The 18,326-nt window shown below is 46.0% G+C and overlaps 1 protein-coding gene across 1 annotated transcript; it reads right to left on the reverse strand.

Moving 5' to 3' along the window:
• Positions 1–826: 826 nt before the first annotated feature.
• Zkscan5 (zinc finger with KRAB and SCAN domains 5) lies at positions 827–18,098 on the reverse strand. The gene is made up of 6 exons (XM_041678335.1): positions 16,954–18,098; positions 14,215–14,347; positions 10,274–10,356; positions 9,533–9,668; positions 4,100–4,696; positions 827–2,975 (listed from the first exon to the last, which is right to left on the reverse strand). Exons 1-6 carry the CDS (start codon positions 17,368–17,370, stop codon positions 1,858–1,860), a joined length of 2,484 nt encoding a protein of 827 aa, XP_041534269.1. The 5' UTR covers positions 17,371–18,098; the 3' UTR covers positions 827–1,857.
• Between the last annotated feature and the right edge of the window lie 228 nt (positions 18,099–18,326).

Raw genomic sequence — 18,326 nt, forward strand, 5'->3', positions numbered from 1 at the left:
TCTGGAGCTCAGGCAACAGCAGTTTTCCCCCGTGGGGCCAATGAATCAGAGTGTCATAGATCACATCGGCCACTGGCTGGAGGCATAAAGGGAGGAAGTCCTAGGCAAGGCAATTGCAGTGTGTGGTGAATCACAGAGCACACACTTAGTAGTTAAAAATGGTTTGGCAGCAGGGCAAAGTGGGGCAAGGCTGGGGATATGTCTCAGTTGGTAGTCTAAAATGCATGAACCCCTGGGTTTGATACCTAGATCCACATCCAATCCAGCATGGTGGTACACACCTGTGATCCTATCACTGGGTGGTGGAGGCAGGAGGATCAATTCAAAGTCATCTTTCCGCCCCCTACATAATGAGTTCAAGTTAGCTTGGGTCTCTACACCACCATGCTGTGACTAGGTACACAAGGGCAAAATTCTTTTTTTTTTTTTTTTTTTTGGTTTTTCGAGACAGTATTTCTCTGTGGTTTAAAATTCTTTAATAATAAAACTTGGCCCCATTCATTAGAAAGATTTAGCTGTTCACTTTATCTGTACTATAAGCCAGTCTACTAAGCAGCTTGTCCTTTGCAAAGACCCCCTCCTGTAACTTATGTGATTATTGACCAGCATCCCTCATTTCTCATAAATTTACAAATTAAACTTTTTCCAGTTGAAAAAAAAATAGCTTTTTTCTGCCACACAACCTGCCTTTCTTTCTTTCTTTCTTTTTTTTTTTTTAGGGTTTTTCTGTATATTCCCTGGCTGTCCTGGAATTCACTCTGTAGACCAGGCTGGCCTAGAACTTACAATATCCACCTGCCTCTGCCTCTTGACTGGTGGGATTAAAGGCATGTGACACCACCGCCCAGTTTTCCACTTTGTTTTTTGGAGACATGGTCTCACTGTCTGGCTCTGGATGGCCAGAGTTACACCACCACACCTAACAAGTCAAACTCTTAAAAACTTATGTGTTAGTGTATGCAAGTACCAAAGCACATGTGTGGAGGTCAGAGGACAATTCACAGAAGTCGGTTCTCTCCTTCCACTATGTGGCTCCTGCAGACGGAACTCAAGTTGTCAATGTCAAGACTTGGTAGTCAGCCCTTTTCCCCACTGAGCCATCTTGCCGAACCTTAGGTACTTAATACTAGCTGACCTTGTTGCTAGCAGAATCAAGATGAAAACAAGTTGTGCTGTCTAGAGAAGCTGTAAACTGGAGGCAGCAGCAAGAACATGTCCCACCCATCCTCTGAACCCCAATTTTGACAAAGAGAAAAACTTCAAGTCAACTTCTTTCCCAAAGGTTTAATACTCGGGATGGGAACAATGACTGGGGTGGTTGGGCTAGCCGTTTCTGGAAAGATGGGCACCTTGCCACAGTTCCTGTCAATGCACGATTCTCTGAACAGCTGTGCTGTTGTGGTGGAAATTACAGGCTAATTTCTACTGCACTCATGAGGCTTCTTTGTTATTTTCTGAGCTTCAAAGAAACAATGTCAAGACTTCCCTTCATCTACAGTACCCAGAGGTGTGTGTGTCTGTCTGTCTCTCTCACTCAGGGGTCTCACTGTATAGCTCTGGCTGGTGTGGAACTTGCTATATAAACCAAATATTCCTGCCTCTGCCTCCCAAGGCTTACAGGTGAGCACCACCATACCTAGCCAGAGGGTCTCTTTTCATCTAGATTTCCAAGCATGAAGACGCTAACCAGAACACTCCATGGAGGCGACAGTGTCCCTGAAAGCTAAGTTCTACCTGCAGGGTTCCCCCTCGCCTGTAGGTTTGATGGTTAAGATGGAAAAATTCTTGTTGTCATTACATTATGTCAGCCATGGAATGCTCTAAAACCAGGCTGTTTCCCAACAGAAACAGGCTCCTTCACGCTTCAGGTGTTTGGGAATCTGTCCTCTCATGGCTTCGCAGATGTTTAAAGAGGCTACAGCTCCAACTGAAACTCATTCCACATTCTTTGCACTGGAAGGGCTTCCCCCCAGTGTGGATTCTCTGGTGTTGACAGAGATGAGACTTCAGACTGAAGCCCTGCCCACATTCACTGCACTGATGGGACTTCCCGCCGGGGCAGCTTTTCGGATGCTGTTTTGTGTGGGGACACTGGCAGTCACTGTCTCTGCATGCATCACATTTCTGGGGTTTCTCGGCAGTGTGAGTTCTGTAGTGCTGAATAAGGTCGGAACTGTAACTAAAGGCTTTCCCACAGGTATCACACTGGTACGGCTGCTCCTCTAACTCCAGCTTCTTGTCTTCTATCACAGTCAAGTTCCAGCTATAGGCTTCTTCACAGACGCCGTTCTTCTCCCCTTTCTGGCCCACATGGAGCACTTGGTGTTCAAGGAGGCTGACATACTGGAAGAAGATCTCTCCACACTCATGGCACTGGTGCGACTTCTCTCGAGAGTGGAGTCGGAGGTGGCCGGCCAGATGTGAACGCCTCCCAAATCCCTTCCCACACTCATTACACTTGAAGGGCCTCTCCCTGCTGTGCACACTCTGGTGCTGGACGAGATGGGACCTCACTCGGAAGGCTTTCCCACATAAATGACAGGTGTAGGGCTTTTCACCAGTGTGAACCCGGTGATGCTGAGTGAGGTGGACACGCTGATTGTAGCTTTTCCCACATTCCTCACACCGAAATGGCTTCTCCCCAGTATGGATGCGGCGGTGCTGAATAAGGTGCGCACTCTGAATGAAGCTTTTCCCACATTCGTCACACTTATGTGGCCGCTCTCCCGGGGAAGACTTTTTGTGGATGGAGCTGAATTCACTGCAATTCATCCTCTTTGAAGGAGGCTGTCCCGGGATCTCTCTCACAATTCCCTGCTGTCTACCTGCCCTATCTTGGTGTTCATAGCCTTCATTATAACCTTCAACCTGAGAAGCATTACTTTGGATTTCTTCTGATAGTTCCACGTCTCCTTCTGAAAATTCTGGAAGTTTCTTAACATTCAGTTCAGTGTTCTTACTTCTTTTGTCACTACCTAAAAAAGTAAAGGGCAAACACAACTTTAAACTTTGGTTCTTAATTCCTTTTACAGAAAAAAAAATGTCAGAAAAAAAATGTAGCATATTAGGAATAACAAAAGGGGACATATGTATCTAACTAATGCCAACAGCAATGGAAAGAACATTGGTACTGAGCTAATGAAAAGAATAAGATTAAAACAACAACAACAACAAAACAGGGCTGGAGAGATGGCTTAGCAATTAAGAGCATTAACTGTTCTTCCAGAGGACCCGAGTTCAATTCCCAGCACTCACAGGGCAGCTCACAACTATCTGTAACTTCAAGATCTGACACCCCCACACAGACATACATGCAGACAAAACACAAATGCACATAAAAGAGATAGATAGATAGATAGATAGATAGATAGACAGACAGACAAGAGAGAGGAGAGAGGTAGAGACTTACTAGGTCAGGAATAGTGGCACCTGCTCGTAACCCCAACAGCTGGGGGGCTAAAGCAGGAGAATATAAGGTTTGAGGCTAGCCTATACTACATGAGTTCAAGGCCAGCCTGGGCTATATAGGATGAACTGAGAGAGGGGGTGTGAGGAGCTAGGCATATTGACTCACTCCTATGATCCAGCACTTGGGAGGCTGAGACAAGAGGGTTGCAAATTGGAGACCAGCCCAGGCTACACGGCAATCCTAGTGTTCAGGAGGCTGAAGCAGGAGAATCAGAAGTTCAGTGCTGTATCTGGCTACATAGAGTCCAAGGCTAGCCTGAACTAAATGAGATACACTCTCAAAAGAGAACAGAAAAATAAATATTTTAAATTTTTTAAAGCTTAAATTAAGAATAACTAAGCTATAACTTTGTCTATTACCACAATTCATCTGTTTTTTTTGGGGGGGGGCTGGTTTGTTTTTGTTTGTCAGTTATTGTGTGAGACAAGGTCTCAGTATGTAGCTCTGGTTAGCCTAGAACTAAGTAGACCAAGCTAGTTTTGAATTCATATCCATCCTCCCGCCCCTACTCCTGAGTGCTAGAATGAAGGGTGTATGCCACCCTGCCTGGCCCATCTGTTCTTTCCTACTAAGCTAATAAATCAACGTTTGCTTCTAGCCACTCCCAAAACACATGCTCCCCAGACGTACATCTTTGGGATTTCTCTCTGAAGTGGCGTTTCAGGTGCTCGATCAGGTGCGAGTGGCGGCCGAAGCTCTTCCCACACTCATTACAGCCATAGGGCCTCTCCCCACTGTGAACGCTGTGGTGCTGCACCAGGTGGGAGCTCACGCGGAAGGCTTTCCCGCACACCTGGCACTTGTAGGGCTTCTCGCCAGTGTGGACTCGCTGGTGCTGAGTGAGGTGCACTCGCTGATTGTAGCTTTTCCCACATTCCCCGCACTTAAATGGTTTCTCTCCTGTGTGGATTCTGCGATGCTGAATGAAGTTTGAGGCTTGGAGGAAAAACTTCCCACAGTCAGCGCATCTGTGACCTCGCTCACCGTTGGATTTCTGCTTACGGCTGCCATCTGGGCCTGAGTTCAGAGCTTTTTTCTGCCTTGACTTCCCCACAGTGGGGTTCACCTGCCACCTCTGCGCCATGTTCTTTAGGTCGCTAACTTCTGCAAGCTCTTGACTCTGAGCGCCATTGCTCTCTGTGCTTCCTGCTGCCCCCCAGTGTGAGTCAGCGCCACCAGAGATCTGCCGTGCCACAAGTTCTAAGTTGCCCTCCCTGGACTCAGAATCTGAAATGAGAGAAGAAACAGGCAATCAGCTAGTGCCCACACTGCAGAAGGGGACAGAGTAGCAGAGGAGACTAGGGAAGCAAGCCAGTTAGGAGTGCACGGCTTTGGAAAATGACCACACAGGGAGAGGACAGAGATCGGCAGAAGGACAGCGGGGAGGCAGCTCAGCCGGTGCAGTGCTGGTCAAGCGACAGAGAGCCCTGGGTTCTACCTCCAGCTGTGCAATTACCTACTCCTGGAGGTAGAGGCAGGAGGTAGAGCAGAAGTTCAAGGTCATCCTTGGATACACAGAGCTCAAGGCCAGCCTGAGCTACAAGACCCAGACTACACAAAGAAAGAAAAGGGAAAGGAGGGAGGAGAGTGTTAGGATGGGAGGTGTGAGACACCATGTCTTGTTTATGCAGTGCTCTGGGGTGGCTCCCAGGCCTCTGCACTCTAAGCAAGCACTCTACCAATAGCACTACAGATGAGTCTATATTTATGGACTTATTTTTTTAAAAATTTACTTTCAAATATGATAAGTATTTTTTTTAAACTTCTGGCCTTCTATGATGCTATCAGCAATCTGCAGGTATAAAATGATAGAATGTGGCCTTCTAAAGGAGAGAAGGTAAGAGGCAGAGACCCTGAAGGTAAGGGGCAGGGGATATAGTGAAGCTGTTAAGCTGCTGGAATGACAATGGGGTAGCCAGGCCTGGTGGCACAGGCCTGGAATCCCTGCTACTTGAGGCCAAAACAGAAGGATCAAAGTCTAGGTCAGACAGGACAACTAACTTCCCAAGACCCTTTCTCAACATTGAAAGTATAAAAGGGGGTTGGGTGTGATGATGCATGCCTTTAATCCCAGCACTTCAGAGGCAGAGGCAGGCAGATCTCTGAGAGTTTGAGGCTAGCCTAGTCTACAAATCAATTTTTAGGCTAGCTAGGGATGCATAGAGTCCATGTCTCAAAAGAAAAACAAAGGTGGGGAGGAGGCTGGGGATGTATCTCCGTGTACATGAGCCCATGAGGATTAGTAGAATGTTAGAGGTCCTGGGTTCAACCTGCAGAATCACACACACACACAAAGAGAGACAAAATCAGAACTCAAGAATGACACAGTAAGGGGCTGGAGAGATGGCTCGGCAGTTAAGAGCACTGACTGCTCTTCCAGAGGACCTGGGTTCAATTCTCAGCACACACATGGCAGCTAACAATTGTCTATAACCCCAAGATCTGACACCCTTACACAGACATATATGCAAGCAAAATACCAATGCACATAAAAGAAAAATAAATGACATAGTAAACAAGTGTGGCTGGATTTGAACTTACAATTCTGCATAAAACCTGAATGGGTACCCAACGCACTCACTTACTACATACACACACACACACACCTCTGATAACTGGTAAGTATCTCTGTGTTAATTTAAAAGAGAATGAAGAAGATATTTTAATCAAATAACACTTATTTTTTTCTATTTATGTGTCTCTATTTATGACATGTGTGCTGGTAGCCTTGGCATCTAGAAGACTACGCCAGATCCCCTGAGACTGGAGCGACAGGCAGCTGCGAGCTGCTTGACATGCGTGCCGGGAACCCAACTCAGGTCCACTAGAAGACTGCAAGTACTCTTAGACACTAAGCCATCTTCCCAGTCCAGAAAACAATGGATTTAATATATAACTAAATCACTGAGCTAAAAGGCTACCTCTATGGGAGCTGGAGAGACGGCTCAGTGGTTAAGAGCACTGACTGCTCTTCCAGCAGACCTGGGATCAATTCCCAGTACCGACATGGCAGCTAACAATTGTCTGTAACTCCAAGATCTGACACCCTCACAAAGACATACATGCAGGCGAAACACCAACACACATAAAATAAAAAATAAATTAAAAGACTGCTTCTAAGATCCAAACAAATTGAACAAAATACAGGTGCTGGAGAGACGGCTCAGTGGGACCATCCTGATGACATTAGGATTCCTGGAACCCTTATGGTGAAAGGAGAGAACTGACTCCTACGAATTGTCCTCTGACCTTCATACGTGTGCTGCTGTGACACACACACTACCCTGGTTCCTTGCTAAGGGCTAGGCCAGTCCAGGACATTCCCTGAGGCTATGACATATGAAAAAGGATGAGTTCCTTGTCTAAACCCAGGAACTTGCTTGTCAAAGCCAGTAATGGCTTGGGGTCAGGCCTTGTGGGGAGCTGACATTTTCTGGATCCTGAGAATTCAACTTTTCCCCCCCTGAAGGGCTGTGGTTATCAGTCCCAAGGCTGGTGAGCAGTATGTCTGTGATGCCGCTGAGACATCCTCTGTTCCCTTTGGCAACACTGCTTGATTAGCTTCCTGCTGACTCTGTCCCACTGTGTGACAGGTTGTTCTGACTTTGTCCCATTTTTCCTCCTGCAAGCTGTACATAAGATGTTGTTCTTCTTAATAAATTTGCATGAGCCATCAATTTGTACCGAAACTCCTGATCCCAAATTTTCTTGTCTTCTTTAATCTTCTCATCACCTGGTCTGGTCCTTCCCCTCAGGACCCTGTCACTGAAAAATGTCCAGATCAACCACCAACAAATAAGTAAATGTAAAAAGGGGCTGGAGGGTGGCACAGGCCTTCAATCCCAGCGCTTGGGAGGTAGAGGTAGGCAGATCTCTGTGAGTTCAAGGCCAGCCTGGCCTACAGTGCATTCTAGGAGAGCCAGAACTGTCCCACAGAGAAACCCTGTCTTGAAAAACAAACAAACAAAAAGGGGAGGGTAGATTGATTGGTGATGAGAATGGGAATGGAAAATGAGTACAAAGGCAGCAAAGAACCAATGCTACTGAGATACAGTAATCACCACCCTACTAAGAAATAGTGAAATCTCATATGTTCTCAGGGCTAATCATCACCTAGGAAACAAGTATCTGGACATGGAAAGGTACTTCCAGAAGGAAGACCCACCTTAAAAAGAATAGCACCGTTTCAGGGGCTTTGGACTATATAGAAAACAGAAAGCACCTGGCAGTGGTGGCGCACGCCTTTAATCCCAGCACTCAGGAGGCCGAGGCAGGCGGATCTCTGTGAGTTCGAGGCCAGCCTGGTCTACAAGAGCTAGTTCCAGGACAGGCAGCAAAAGCTACAGAGAAACCCTGTCTCAAAAAAAAAAAAAAAAAGAAAACAAAACAAAACAGAAAGCATCTGTGCCAGGCCTTCCTCGCCATGATGGCTGTCCCCTCAAAGTGTGAACCCAAATAATAATTTCTTCCCTAATGTTACTTGTCAGGGATCCTGTTCCAGAAACGAGAAAAGTAATGAACACAGGAATTTTTGTAGCTGAGGACTATTTGGCTAAGAATTACCTAACTTGGGCTGGACAGGAGAAATGGCTTGGTAATGAAGAGCATGTGCTGCTCTTACAAAGGACTGGAGTCTCCAACCCCCATGTTAGGTGCCTCACTTACTGTAACTCAGGTCCCAGGAGGATCTGACACCCTCTCTGGCCTCCTCTGGCACAAGGCCATAGTTCATATACATACATGTAGGCACTCACACATAAAATAAAAATAATTAAAAAACAAAAGAAATCATTGTGTCAAAATTTAGCATCCCTGGATGTGGTGGCAAACACCTTTAATTCCAACACTTAGGAGGCTGAGAAGCCAAGCCAGTCCCTGTCAGTTTGAGGCCAGCCTGATATATACTGTGAGTTCCAGGCCAGTTACAGCTATAGAGGGAGACCCTATTTGGAAAAAACAAACAAACAAAAAAATCCTCAAAAACAACCAACCCCTACCTCCCCCCCAAAAAAACCCCCAAATTTAGCAACTTCTAGATTGTAAAAATGTTCCCTGGATAACTGGGTCTGTTAACTCTAGCACCTGGAAGGTTGAAGCAGGAGTACCAGGAATTCAAGGCCATCTGGACTATATATATTGAGACTGTCTCAAAAAAACCAAAAACACGCTGGAGAGAGATAGTAGTTAAGAGTACACCCTCTTGTGGCCTCCAGAGGCACCAGGCATGCATGTGGTGCACACAGATACATGCAGGCAAAACACTCGCACACATAAAAATCTGAAAACACAAACAGGGCTGGTCACATGGCTCATCAGGAAACGTCGCTTGCTGTGCAGGCCTGGCAGCCTGCTTGATCCCTGTAACTAATATAAAGGTGGATAAACAGAACTGGTCCCACAAAGTTGTCCTGTGCAGGCCATATAGCGCACACTTTAATTCCAGCTTTTGGGAGGCAGAGGCAGGTGGAGCTCTGTCAGTTTGAGGATAGCCTGGTCTACATAGCAAGTCCAGGTCAACCAGGACTACAGAGTAAGATCCTGTCTCAGAAGAAAAAAAGGTGTCCTTTGACCTCCATACTATGGCAAACAAACACATCATACATATACACAATAAACAAGGTAAAAACAGTAAGAATTTTAAAAACTACCTTCCTTGTACTAACAGTCCTTCAACCTCATCCTTTGTAAGCTAGAAACAATCTTCAGGAAAGGCTGGTTGATTTCCTTTCATAGATTATAAAGTAAAGGGGACTGGAGTGATGGGTCAGTAGTTAGGAGCACTGGCTGCTTTGGCACAGGACCCAGGTGTGATTCCCAGCACCTACAGGGTGGCTCACAGCCATCTCCAACTCCAGAGGATTCAACACCCTCCTTTGGCCTCTGTGGGCACCAGGCATGCACATGGTACACATACATGAAGACAAAACATTCATACATATAAAACAAAATAAAAAACTTTGAAAGATTATAAAGTAAAGCCATAGCGGTTGAAACATGCTACACAAACTCTTTACAAGGTAACAAAACCGGGGAGTCCTCCTCATGCAGGTGGACAATTCTTACCCACAGGAGTGATACGCTCACAATTTTCCTTTCTGTCATCCCTACTAAGAGACTTCTGGGACTGGTCCAAATGTCCCCATTCCTCCAGGATGAAGGACACAGCCACATCAGCCACATCTTCCATTTTCACCAACTTCTGAAATGGGAGATCTCCGCTAAATTCCCACTCCCTGTGTGCGAACCTGGGGCCCCAAGTCAGAAGCCAGGGGAGAGACTGTGCATCCAAAAGGGAAACATTAAGCAGAAAGGAAAAAGAAGGCAATGAACGGAAACCATCCACTGGGGATGGGCCTGGAAGCTAGTGAGGTACCTGGTAAAGATGGTGTCACACCTAGAATCTCCGTGAGTATCCATGAGGGAATGTCTAGAACAAGCTGGCCTATGGAAAGACCTCTGAATCGTTTCTTAATTAAGGAAACTGCTGTGGGAAGACCCAGCCTTCTGTGGGTGGCACCACACCCTGGGTTTGGCTCCTGGATTGTGTAAGAGTAGAGAGGGCTAGCTGAGTGGGCATGCCTTTCTTTTTTTCTGCTCTGGACTGTGGATAGGTTCCTGCCACGCTAACCTCCTCGCGATGGCGCACTGTAACCTGGAGAGGGAGCTAAAATAACCCCTCTCTTTTATAATCTGTGTCTATCAGGGTATTCTGTCCCAGTAAGCAGAAACAAAACTAGGACTGGTGGGGATGGAGGCTGGGGAGGGGCATGGGTTCTCATGGAGGACAGAGGAGGGCTAGCTCACCTGGGACCCGGCTGAGAGAAGTGAGGCTGTCAGCTCCTGGCTGTCCTTCGGGGGAACAGAAGGAACCTGGAGAACAGGATGGGCTGAGAGTGGAGAAAAGGTATAAATAAGACTATTTGGAGGTTCTCGGTGCCATCAGCCGGCATGCCCCTCCTTTGCCCACGCAGCCCGAGGCACCAAAGTGAAATTCACCTTGGCTTTCAGGACCCTATACATTCTGGACCTGTCCCACCACTCCTTATTCCCTCTTCTCCAGAACACTGACTAACTGGGCATGGGGGCCCAGGCTTTAATCCTAATGCTCAGGAGGCAGAGGCCAGTGGACTTTTATGAGTTCAAGGCCAGCCAAAGACACTTAGTGAGACCCTGTCTAAAAACAAAATTTCTCAGTCTCCCTGCTTTGGTCCAGCTAATCCCTGCTACGCTTAGGGCAAACTGATATTTCCCAGGGCTCAGGGTTTCACAGATTTTTACTGTGGTAACAAGTCACCTTCATATCTCAGTACAGGCCAGATTCTGTCTCACTCAAACTCCTGGACTAATCAGATCCTCCTGCCTCAGCTTCTCAAGTTGCTGGTACCACAGGCAGATACCACTGTGCCCAGCAGTATGGACTAGTCTGTTAACAAGGTGATGTGGGATGTCCTTTTGTATATGTGTTGCTCTTATTGGTTGATAAATAAAGCTGTTTTGGCCAATGGCTTAGCAGAATAAAGCCAGGTGGGAAATCTGAATAGAGATATATAGAGAGTAGGTGGGGTCAAGGAGATGTCATGTAGCTGCCGAAGGAAAAAGATATCAGAACTTTACCAGTAAGCCACAGACTCTTGGCAATACACAGATTAATAGAAAGTGGTTAAGATGTAAGAGCTAGCTAGGATCACGCCTGAGCCATTAGCCAAACAATGTTGTAATTAATATAGTTTTTGTGTGATTATTCGGGTCTGGGTGACTGGGAAAGAGCAGCCTTCACTTTACACAGGTCTAATGAACACAATTGAATTTTTGAGTTTTTCTTATTGATCAACTTAAAATGATTTTAAGAGTAGGATTAAAGCCAGGAGTGGTAGTGCACACCCTTTAATACCAGCACTCAGGAGACAGAGGCAGGAAAGAGGATCTCTGTGAGTTCAAGACCAGCATGGTTTACATAATGAATTCCAGGACAACCAGAACTACATGAAACCCTGTCTCAAAGCGGGGAGGGGCAATATTTATATTGAGGCCTCACAAAGAACAAAAAAGAAACTTTTGTTTACAACTTGAATGACATTCATTGCATGGAATAAATTCCATGTTTGGTCTCAGTCACAGGTTGACAAACATCCACATGCACACCGCTAGAAATCTGTTTCTTCATCTTTAAAGTTACTAAGCATTGTTCATTCCCTGTTCCCAGCAAGGCCACAAATACACTAAAGTAGTAAGAACAGAAGTGCACTGAATAGTGTTCTGTCAACTTTTCTCAAGCTGGGGACATCTAAGAGGGACTTTTAGTTAAGAAAATGCCTCCATACACAAGTCTGTAGGGCACTGTCTTGACTGATGATCAAAGTGAGAGGGCCCAGGTCACTGAGCAGTGCCACCTCTGAGCTGGTGGTCCTAGATGCTATAGAGCAAGCTGAACAAACTAGAAGGAGTTAGCCAGCACTCTTCCGTGGTCTTTGCAGCAGTTCCTGCTTCCAGGTTCCTCCCTTGAGCTCCTGGCCTAACTTCTCTGGATGACGGACTAAAAGCTTTATCATGAAATAACCCTTTCCTCACCAAGTTGCTTTTGGCTATGATGTTTTGTACTGGGAGGTTTTGTGTGTCAAATTGGCACAAGCTGGAGTCAACAGAGGAAGGAGCCTCAGCTGCAGAAATGCCTCCTTGAGATCCAGCTGTAAGGCGTTCTCATTTAATGATCAATGGGGGAGGTGCCCATGGCGGGAGGTGCCATCCCTGCACTGCTGGGCCTGGGTTCTATAAGAAAGTGGGTTGAGCAAGCCATGGGAAGCAAGCCAGTAAGCAATTTCCCTCCATGGCCTCTGCATCACGTCCTACCTCCAGGATCCTGCCTCATTTGAGTTTCTGTCCTGACGTCCTTCATTGATGAACAACAATGTTGAAGTTTAAGTCTAAAAAACCCTTCCTCTCCAAGTTGCTTTACAGTGATGATGTTTTGTTGCAGCAATAGAAATCTTAACTAAGACATGCTTTATCACAGCAACTGAAAGCTAATTAAAACAAGAAGTGGGTACCAGGAGTTAGGTATTGATGTGACAAACCTAACCACATTAAAAGTATGGCATTCTCAGATCTTTGCCAAGTGATGTTTCCCAAAAAGATCTTGGACCATCCCATCGTTCCAAAAGGACAGTATTATATAATAGTATTCTTTACTCTGTTATGATATTTGCGTATCAAAATGTACTGCATACAAAGAGGTTTAACTAAAGTATCTTTAAAAGTAGGAGTATTTGCCGGGGAGACTAGGACATGTATTGGGCCCCTAGCATCACAGAAGCAGACATGGTGGTGCATACCTGTAATCTCAGCAGTCTTAGAGGTAGAGACTGGAGGATCAAGGATTCAAGCCATTATCAGTTAATAGTGAGTTTGAGGCCAGCCGGGCTACATGAGACCAGATCTCAAAACAAACAGGGTGTGGGGCTGGAGAGATGGCTTAGTGGTTACAAGCACACTGTTCTTGCAGATAACCAGAGTTCGGTTTCCAGCACCCACATCAGGCAACTAACAACCACCTATAATTTTTTTTTCTGTAGACCAGGCTGGCCTTGAACTCAGATTCATCCATCTGCCTCTGCCTCCTGAGTGCTGTGATTAAAGGTGTGGGCCCACTGCCTAAACACCAGCAATTCTAGTTCCAGGGGAACCAATGCCTCTTCTGGACTCTGCAGGTACTGCAGGCACATGGTGTGCATAGACATGCAGAGAAAACACTCATACGTATAAAATAAAAATAAATGTTAAAAAAAAATCTTCTAAAACTCTCTAAGTAGTCCCTATATTTAGAGACATTGTCTTCTGCTGTAGGAATTTAGCAGAGTCACTATCTGGGGTAGACATTAGAACAGTTTTCACTGTATCCAGGGTAAATGGTAGAGCACTCTGACCTTCACCTGACTTTGGTCACAGGGTGCCCCTGGTGCACCCAAGGCTCTTGGATTACTGTGTACTGCAAATGATAAAAGACTAAAAGAGGGCATGAGACACTTTCCCTCAGAGAGACACACAGATTAGGTAAGACCTTGGTATGAGGAAATTCTTTACCCAAAAAATAACTTAGTGTAATAATCAATAAATACACCTTTGTATGGCTGTTCGGGGTTCAGTTCTTCTGAGGCTGGGCCTTCCTGCTGCCACACAGGCCTTAACATCTCTTCTTGGAGGGACCTCTTTCTCTGACTGACCTATGCAACACAGAATACCCCCGCAAGTCTCCATCATCATTTTTGCCATATTTCTGCTTTTGGAGGAAGGTCTGGGAATGGCACCCAGAATTTTGCTCTTACTAAAGAAACACTCCACTGCTGTGCTATGCGTGTCCTGTCTCTATTATGTTTTCCTTAGTTGTGCTTACTTGTTTCTGAGACAGGGTCTTAAGAGGTCCACGACAAACCTGCTCTGTAGCCAGGATGACCCTGACGATTCTCCTGCCTCTGCCTCCTGTGCTGGATCACAGGGTGTTCCACTCCTGGTTCATGTGGTCCTGGGGACAGAACCCAGAGCTCCATGCATGCTAGGCAAACGTCTGTTACTGAACCACATCCCCAGTTCATGGATTTTGAGCGAAAGTGTGATACAGTCTCAGTAATCCAAAAGGCTGTCCCTCTCTCAAGGGAGTCGCCCGCCCGAACTCTACTAGGCCCTCTTTTGCCCATGTGACCAGAGCCCCCATGTTCTAGTCACATTGGCTGCACTGAAATGATAAGCCTCACCGTTTTCCTCCAGAAGATTCCGTGACTCTTGATTAGACTGGGCCTCCACGGGCAGAAACCGGTGACTGAAGGGCTCCTGCATGGCTCCGGGTGGTACCATCTTCTGAGAAAGCACTTCAGGACATGTGACAACCTAACAACCACAAGTACAAACAATCAGCAAAATCATAGACGGGAATGGGAAAGAACCCGTTAGAGTCCATTAGACTGTCACCTGTCTGTCCCCTTGCCCAGTATCGAACTTGTGTCTAAAGGAGCCAGGCTCTGATTAAATAGCAGGTTAACAAACATGGATTACTTCTACTAGGAAATGACTTCCATGCGACATAACCATATGCAAATACACAATTATGAACTCCATGTTAGATGGGAAAGAAACACAACTACAGGACAGAACAGATGAGACCCGCTTTAGCAGGAGAGGCTAGGGAAGGTTGGTGTCACTCTGTAACACCTGAAAGATTAAAGGAGGGGCTGCAGAGATGGCCCAGAGGTCAAGAGCACTGGCTTCTCTTCCAGAGGACCCAGGTTCAGTTCCCAGCACTTGGTGGCTCACAACCATCTGTATCTCCAGTTCCAGGGAATCCAGTATCCTCTTCTGGCTTCTGAGGGTACCAACACACTTGTGCATACATGCACGTACACACACAAAAATTTTTAAATAATTATTTTTAAAGAGAAGGCAGCCAAAGGCAAAGGGGGAGAAGAAACCCAGGGACAGAGAGGGTTCCAAACTTTCTCTGATGCAAAATAGGGTATTTGATCCAACCCAGGAGCCCTAAGACGCCAAGAGGGGGGATAAAGGTAAAGACGGGAGAAGAAAAGGGAGGATGAAAAGGTCATTACGAGACTCAGGAAGCCACTGCTGGTCAGACTAAGATTTAAGTTAGTTTATGTCCCATATGCCTGCAATTCTAGCACTCAGGAGGCAGAAAACAGGAAGGCTGCAGCAAGGTCTTAGCTAAACCAGGCTACACCCTGCCTCAAAAAAGACTTAAACTAGGGTTGGAGAGATGGATCAGTGATTAGGAGCACAGGCTGCTCTTCCAGAGGTCCCGAGTTCAATTCCCAGCAACCACATGGTGGCTCATAACCATCTATAGTGAGATCTGGTGCCCTCTTCTGATGTGTGTGTGTGCAAGCATGCAGGTTAAATAAATAAATAAATAAATATTTTTTAAAAAAAGACTTAAACTAGCTGTAAAGTAGCGCACACCTTTAATCCCAGAACTTGGGAGGCAGAGGCAGGCAGATTTCTATGAGTTTGAGGCCAGCCTGGTCTACAGAACAAGTTCCAGAACAGCCAGGACTGTTACACAGAGAAACCTTGTCTCGAAAAACCGAAAGAAAGAAAGAAAGAAAGGTAGGTTAAAAAAAAGAATTAAGCTAGTTCATGTCCAGCGTGATACCAGCTTCTACTATCCTGCTCTCAGCCCTCAATCCAACCTAGGGTGTAAGTATATAATTATCCTTCTCCAAGGCACAACTTCATCCTAGAAATTCTGGACGGCAATAAGATCAGCCACCCCCCTTCCCCTTGCTATCTGAGTCACAAGGTGAGCAAAAGCAGACCGAAAGTCTAGAACCGTCTGGAACTCTGGAGTACCCCTCACCCTCAGAGTGCAAATGATGAGGTCAGCACCTTCCATTTAGACACAGACACTCTGAGGAATGAGTGTGACCCTCAAGCAACCTTCGCTGTCTTCCAAACCCACAGGCTTCTGTTCTGTTTGTTTTTAGACAGGGCCTTCCTCCTGTCTCAGCTTCCCAAGTGCTAGGATTAAAGGAATGTCCCACCAAATCGAGCTCTAAATTCATAAGGAGAAAATACTGAAAGGAAAAGCAGAGGGAAGGAAATGCCAAAACTGTTTATACCTCAAATAACTTTACAGCAGGTCCAGAAACAGCCAATAGGATCAACAAACTAGAATACAAACATCAGAAACAAATGCCTCGAACAGGCGGAAATTTAACAAGTGATAAAGACAGCATTTTATTTCTGAGGCAGGGTCTCTCTCCCTATAATAATTTCGGGTGGCAAAAAAAAAAGCGCAAATTTAAAAAAGTACTGAAGGGGCTGCAGAGACAGCTCAGAGGTTAAGGGCACTGGCTGCTCCTCCAGAGGACCTGGGTTCAATTTCCAGCACCCATGTGTCTGTAACTCCGGTTCCAGGGGATCTGACACCTTCATACCAAAGCACATAAAATGAAATGGATTCTTTTTATAAATAAATAAATAAGGACTGAGAAAAGGTTTTCATAAACTGCAGTCAAGAAAGTCTTCTAAAGCAGGAATTCCAGAAACCAGGATGTAAGAATTACACTGGTTCATCTCTAAATACAATGGATTCCATGACGATAAACTGGAAAACTAGCACAGGCCAATCACATGGTAGGCGAATGCCTATTGTTTCTAACAGGTAAGAAATGCACATAAGAAACACAAGCATAATTTGCAAAAAGAAGAAGAGGAGAGGAAAAAGAAGAAACACAATATTCTATAAAACTCATGGAACATGCGTTTAATCCCAGCACTTGTGAGGCAGAAGCAGGTAGACCTTTGTCAGTTGGAGTCCACTCGGGTCTACAAAGGGAAATCCAGAATACCCAAGGATACATAGACCATTTAAAGCAACAACAGCAAGATCAGAATGTGATCGACGGAAGCACCAGAGGGCTAAGACAGCTTGGCAGCTCCTCAGCGCTCAGTTCCCCCCTCACTGCACCTCTCCCACGCACCTGTTGCCGGCGCTCCTCTAGCTCTTTCTGGATACTCTCGATCACAGCCACGGCTTCTTCTCCGCTCTCGGGGTGATGTTCTCTCACCCAGGCCTGGAACTCTTCAGGCAGGATGGTGAGGAACTGCTCCAGCACTAGCAGCTCTAGGATCTGCTCCTTGGTGTGCAGTTCCGGCCTCAGCCATTCACAGCACAGTACCCGGAGCTGGCTGAGAGCATCCCGTGGTCCTGTTGCCTCATGGTACTGGAAGTGCTTGAAGCGTTGGTAAAAAGTCTCAAACACTGGCCGGTTGTATGCCTGCATCCAGGAGCAGTCCTCTTCTTCCACTTTCACTATGAGAAGATCAGCTTGCTCTTGAGAAGAAGTCTCAGCTGGAGGCTCTAAGTGTGTAACTTTCTTGGATTCTGTCATTATCATTACTACTCAGAGTCTCTAGAGGCTACCCGTTACACTGACCCAATTCGTTCTCTGCTCTTCTGAAGGGCACTTTTTGCAGTCAACAACCTTACTGCTATGTCGGGAATTATTATTAGTCAAGAGAGGTGGCAAAGACGTCATCTATACTAAAGAAAACCACTCAATAAAGATACCGACTACAAGTCAGTTATCACTTTACCCACAAAATTACTAATAGTAACTACGTCCAGATTTTAAAAACGCAAATAAACGACCACAAAAAAGTGATGTCAAGCCCAACGTAAAACACAATTTTAGAAATGAGAAAGCACACATCTCATATTAATAACAGGACTAGATTATTCCAGACAGAGTCGTTTCTTCTCTCTATCATAAGCCAAACTTAAGTCGGAATAGGAGTGAAACCCATTAAAATGGTCATATCTGGTCCTGGCTTTCAAGCCATAAGGGCTTGATAGGTGAACGGAAGACTTCATTAGTTCTAGGAGAAAGCACGGTCGTAGACAGAAATTTGGATCTGGATTCCTTAGACTAGCTCCTGACCCCTGAGACAGAGACCGGACGGGTCAAGGTTAGGGACAGGACCCCAGTGTGGACACAATGCCCTACTCGCTCCTCTCCAGTCCCTAAGTCCCGGGGACTCAAAGAGTAAACTCCCCGCAGCCCAGGCTTGGAAGATGGAGTTCTCACAAGCCAAGGGAGAACCGCGTCCGACACTTTCCAACAGTTCCTCGCCGGAAGTAACCAAGTGCGAGCTTTAGCCATAAATCCCACCCCCAAGAGCGCTTCCGCAGCCGCTCTAGGAATCCCGGAGGTCCTAGCAGCGCAGCGGGAGGGAGGAGCTACTTCTGCACCCGCCCCTTTACGGGGGCTGACCAATCAGCAAGCTTCAAGTAAGAGGTTACTAGAGCCAAAGGAAAATAGCTCTATTATATATTTTCCATCCTAAAAACCAG

Source organism: Microtus oregoni, unplaced genomic scaffold (assembly GCF_018167655.1).
Source record: "Microtus oregoni isolate MIOR12 unplaced genomic scaffold, Mior012 000029F_ref0000214, whole genome shotgun sequence".
NCBI classification, from domain to species: Eukaryota; Metazoa; Chordata; class Mammalia; order Rodentia; family Cricetidae; genus Microtus; species Microtus oregoni.

What these genes read in the sequence shown, in the direction of transcription:
- Zkscan5 (XM_041678335.1), bottom strand. Translation starts at nt 17,370, where the DNA reads ATGATAATGACAGAATCCAAGAAAGTTACACACTTAGAGCCTCCAGCT. An exon ending in GAATCTTCTGGAGGAAAACG is followed by an intron (nt 10,357 to 14,214) that starts GTGAGGCTTATC and finishes CTCCACTCTCAG; the next exon opens with CCCATCCTGTTCTCCAGGTT. An exon ending in TTCTCTCAGCCGGGTCCCAG is followed by an intron (nt 9,669 to 10,273) that starts GTGAGCTAGCCC and finishes CTCCCATTTCAG; the next exon opens with AAGTTGGTGAAAATGGAAGA.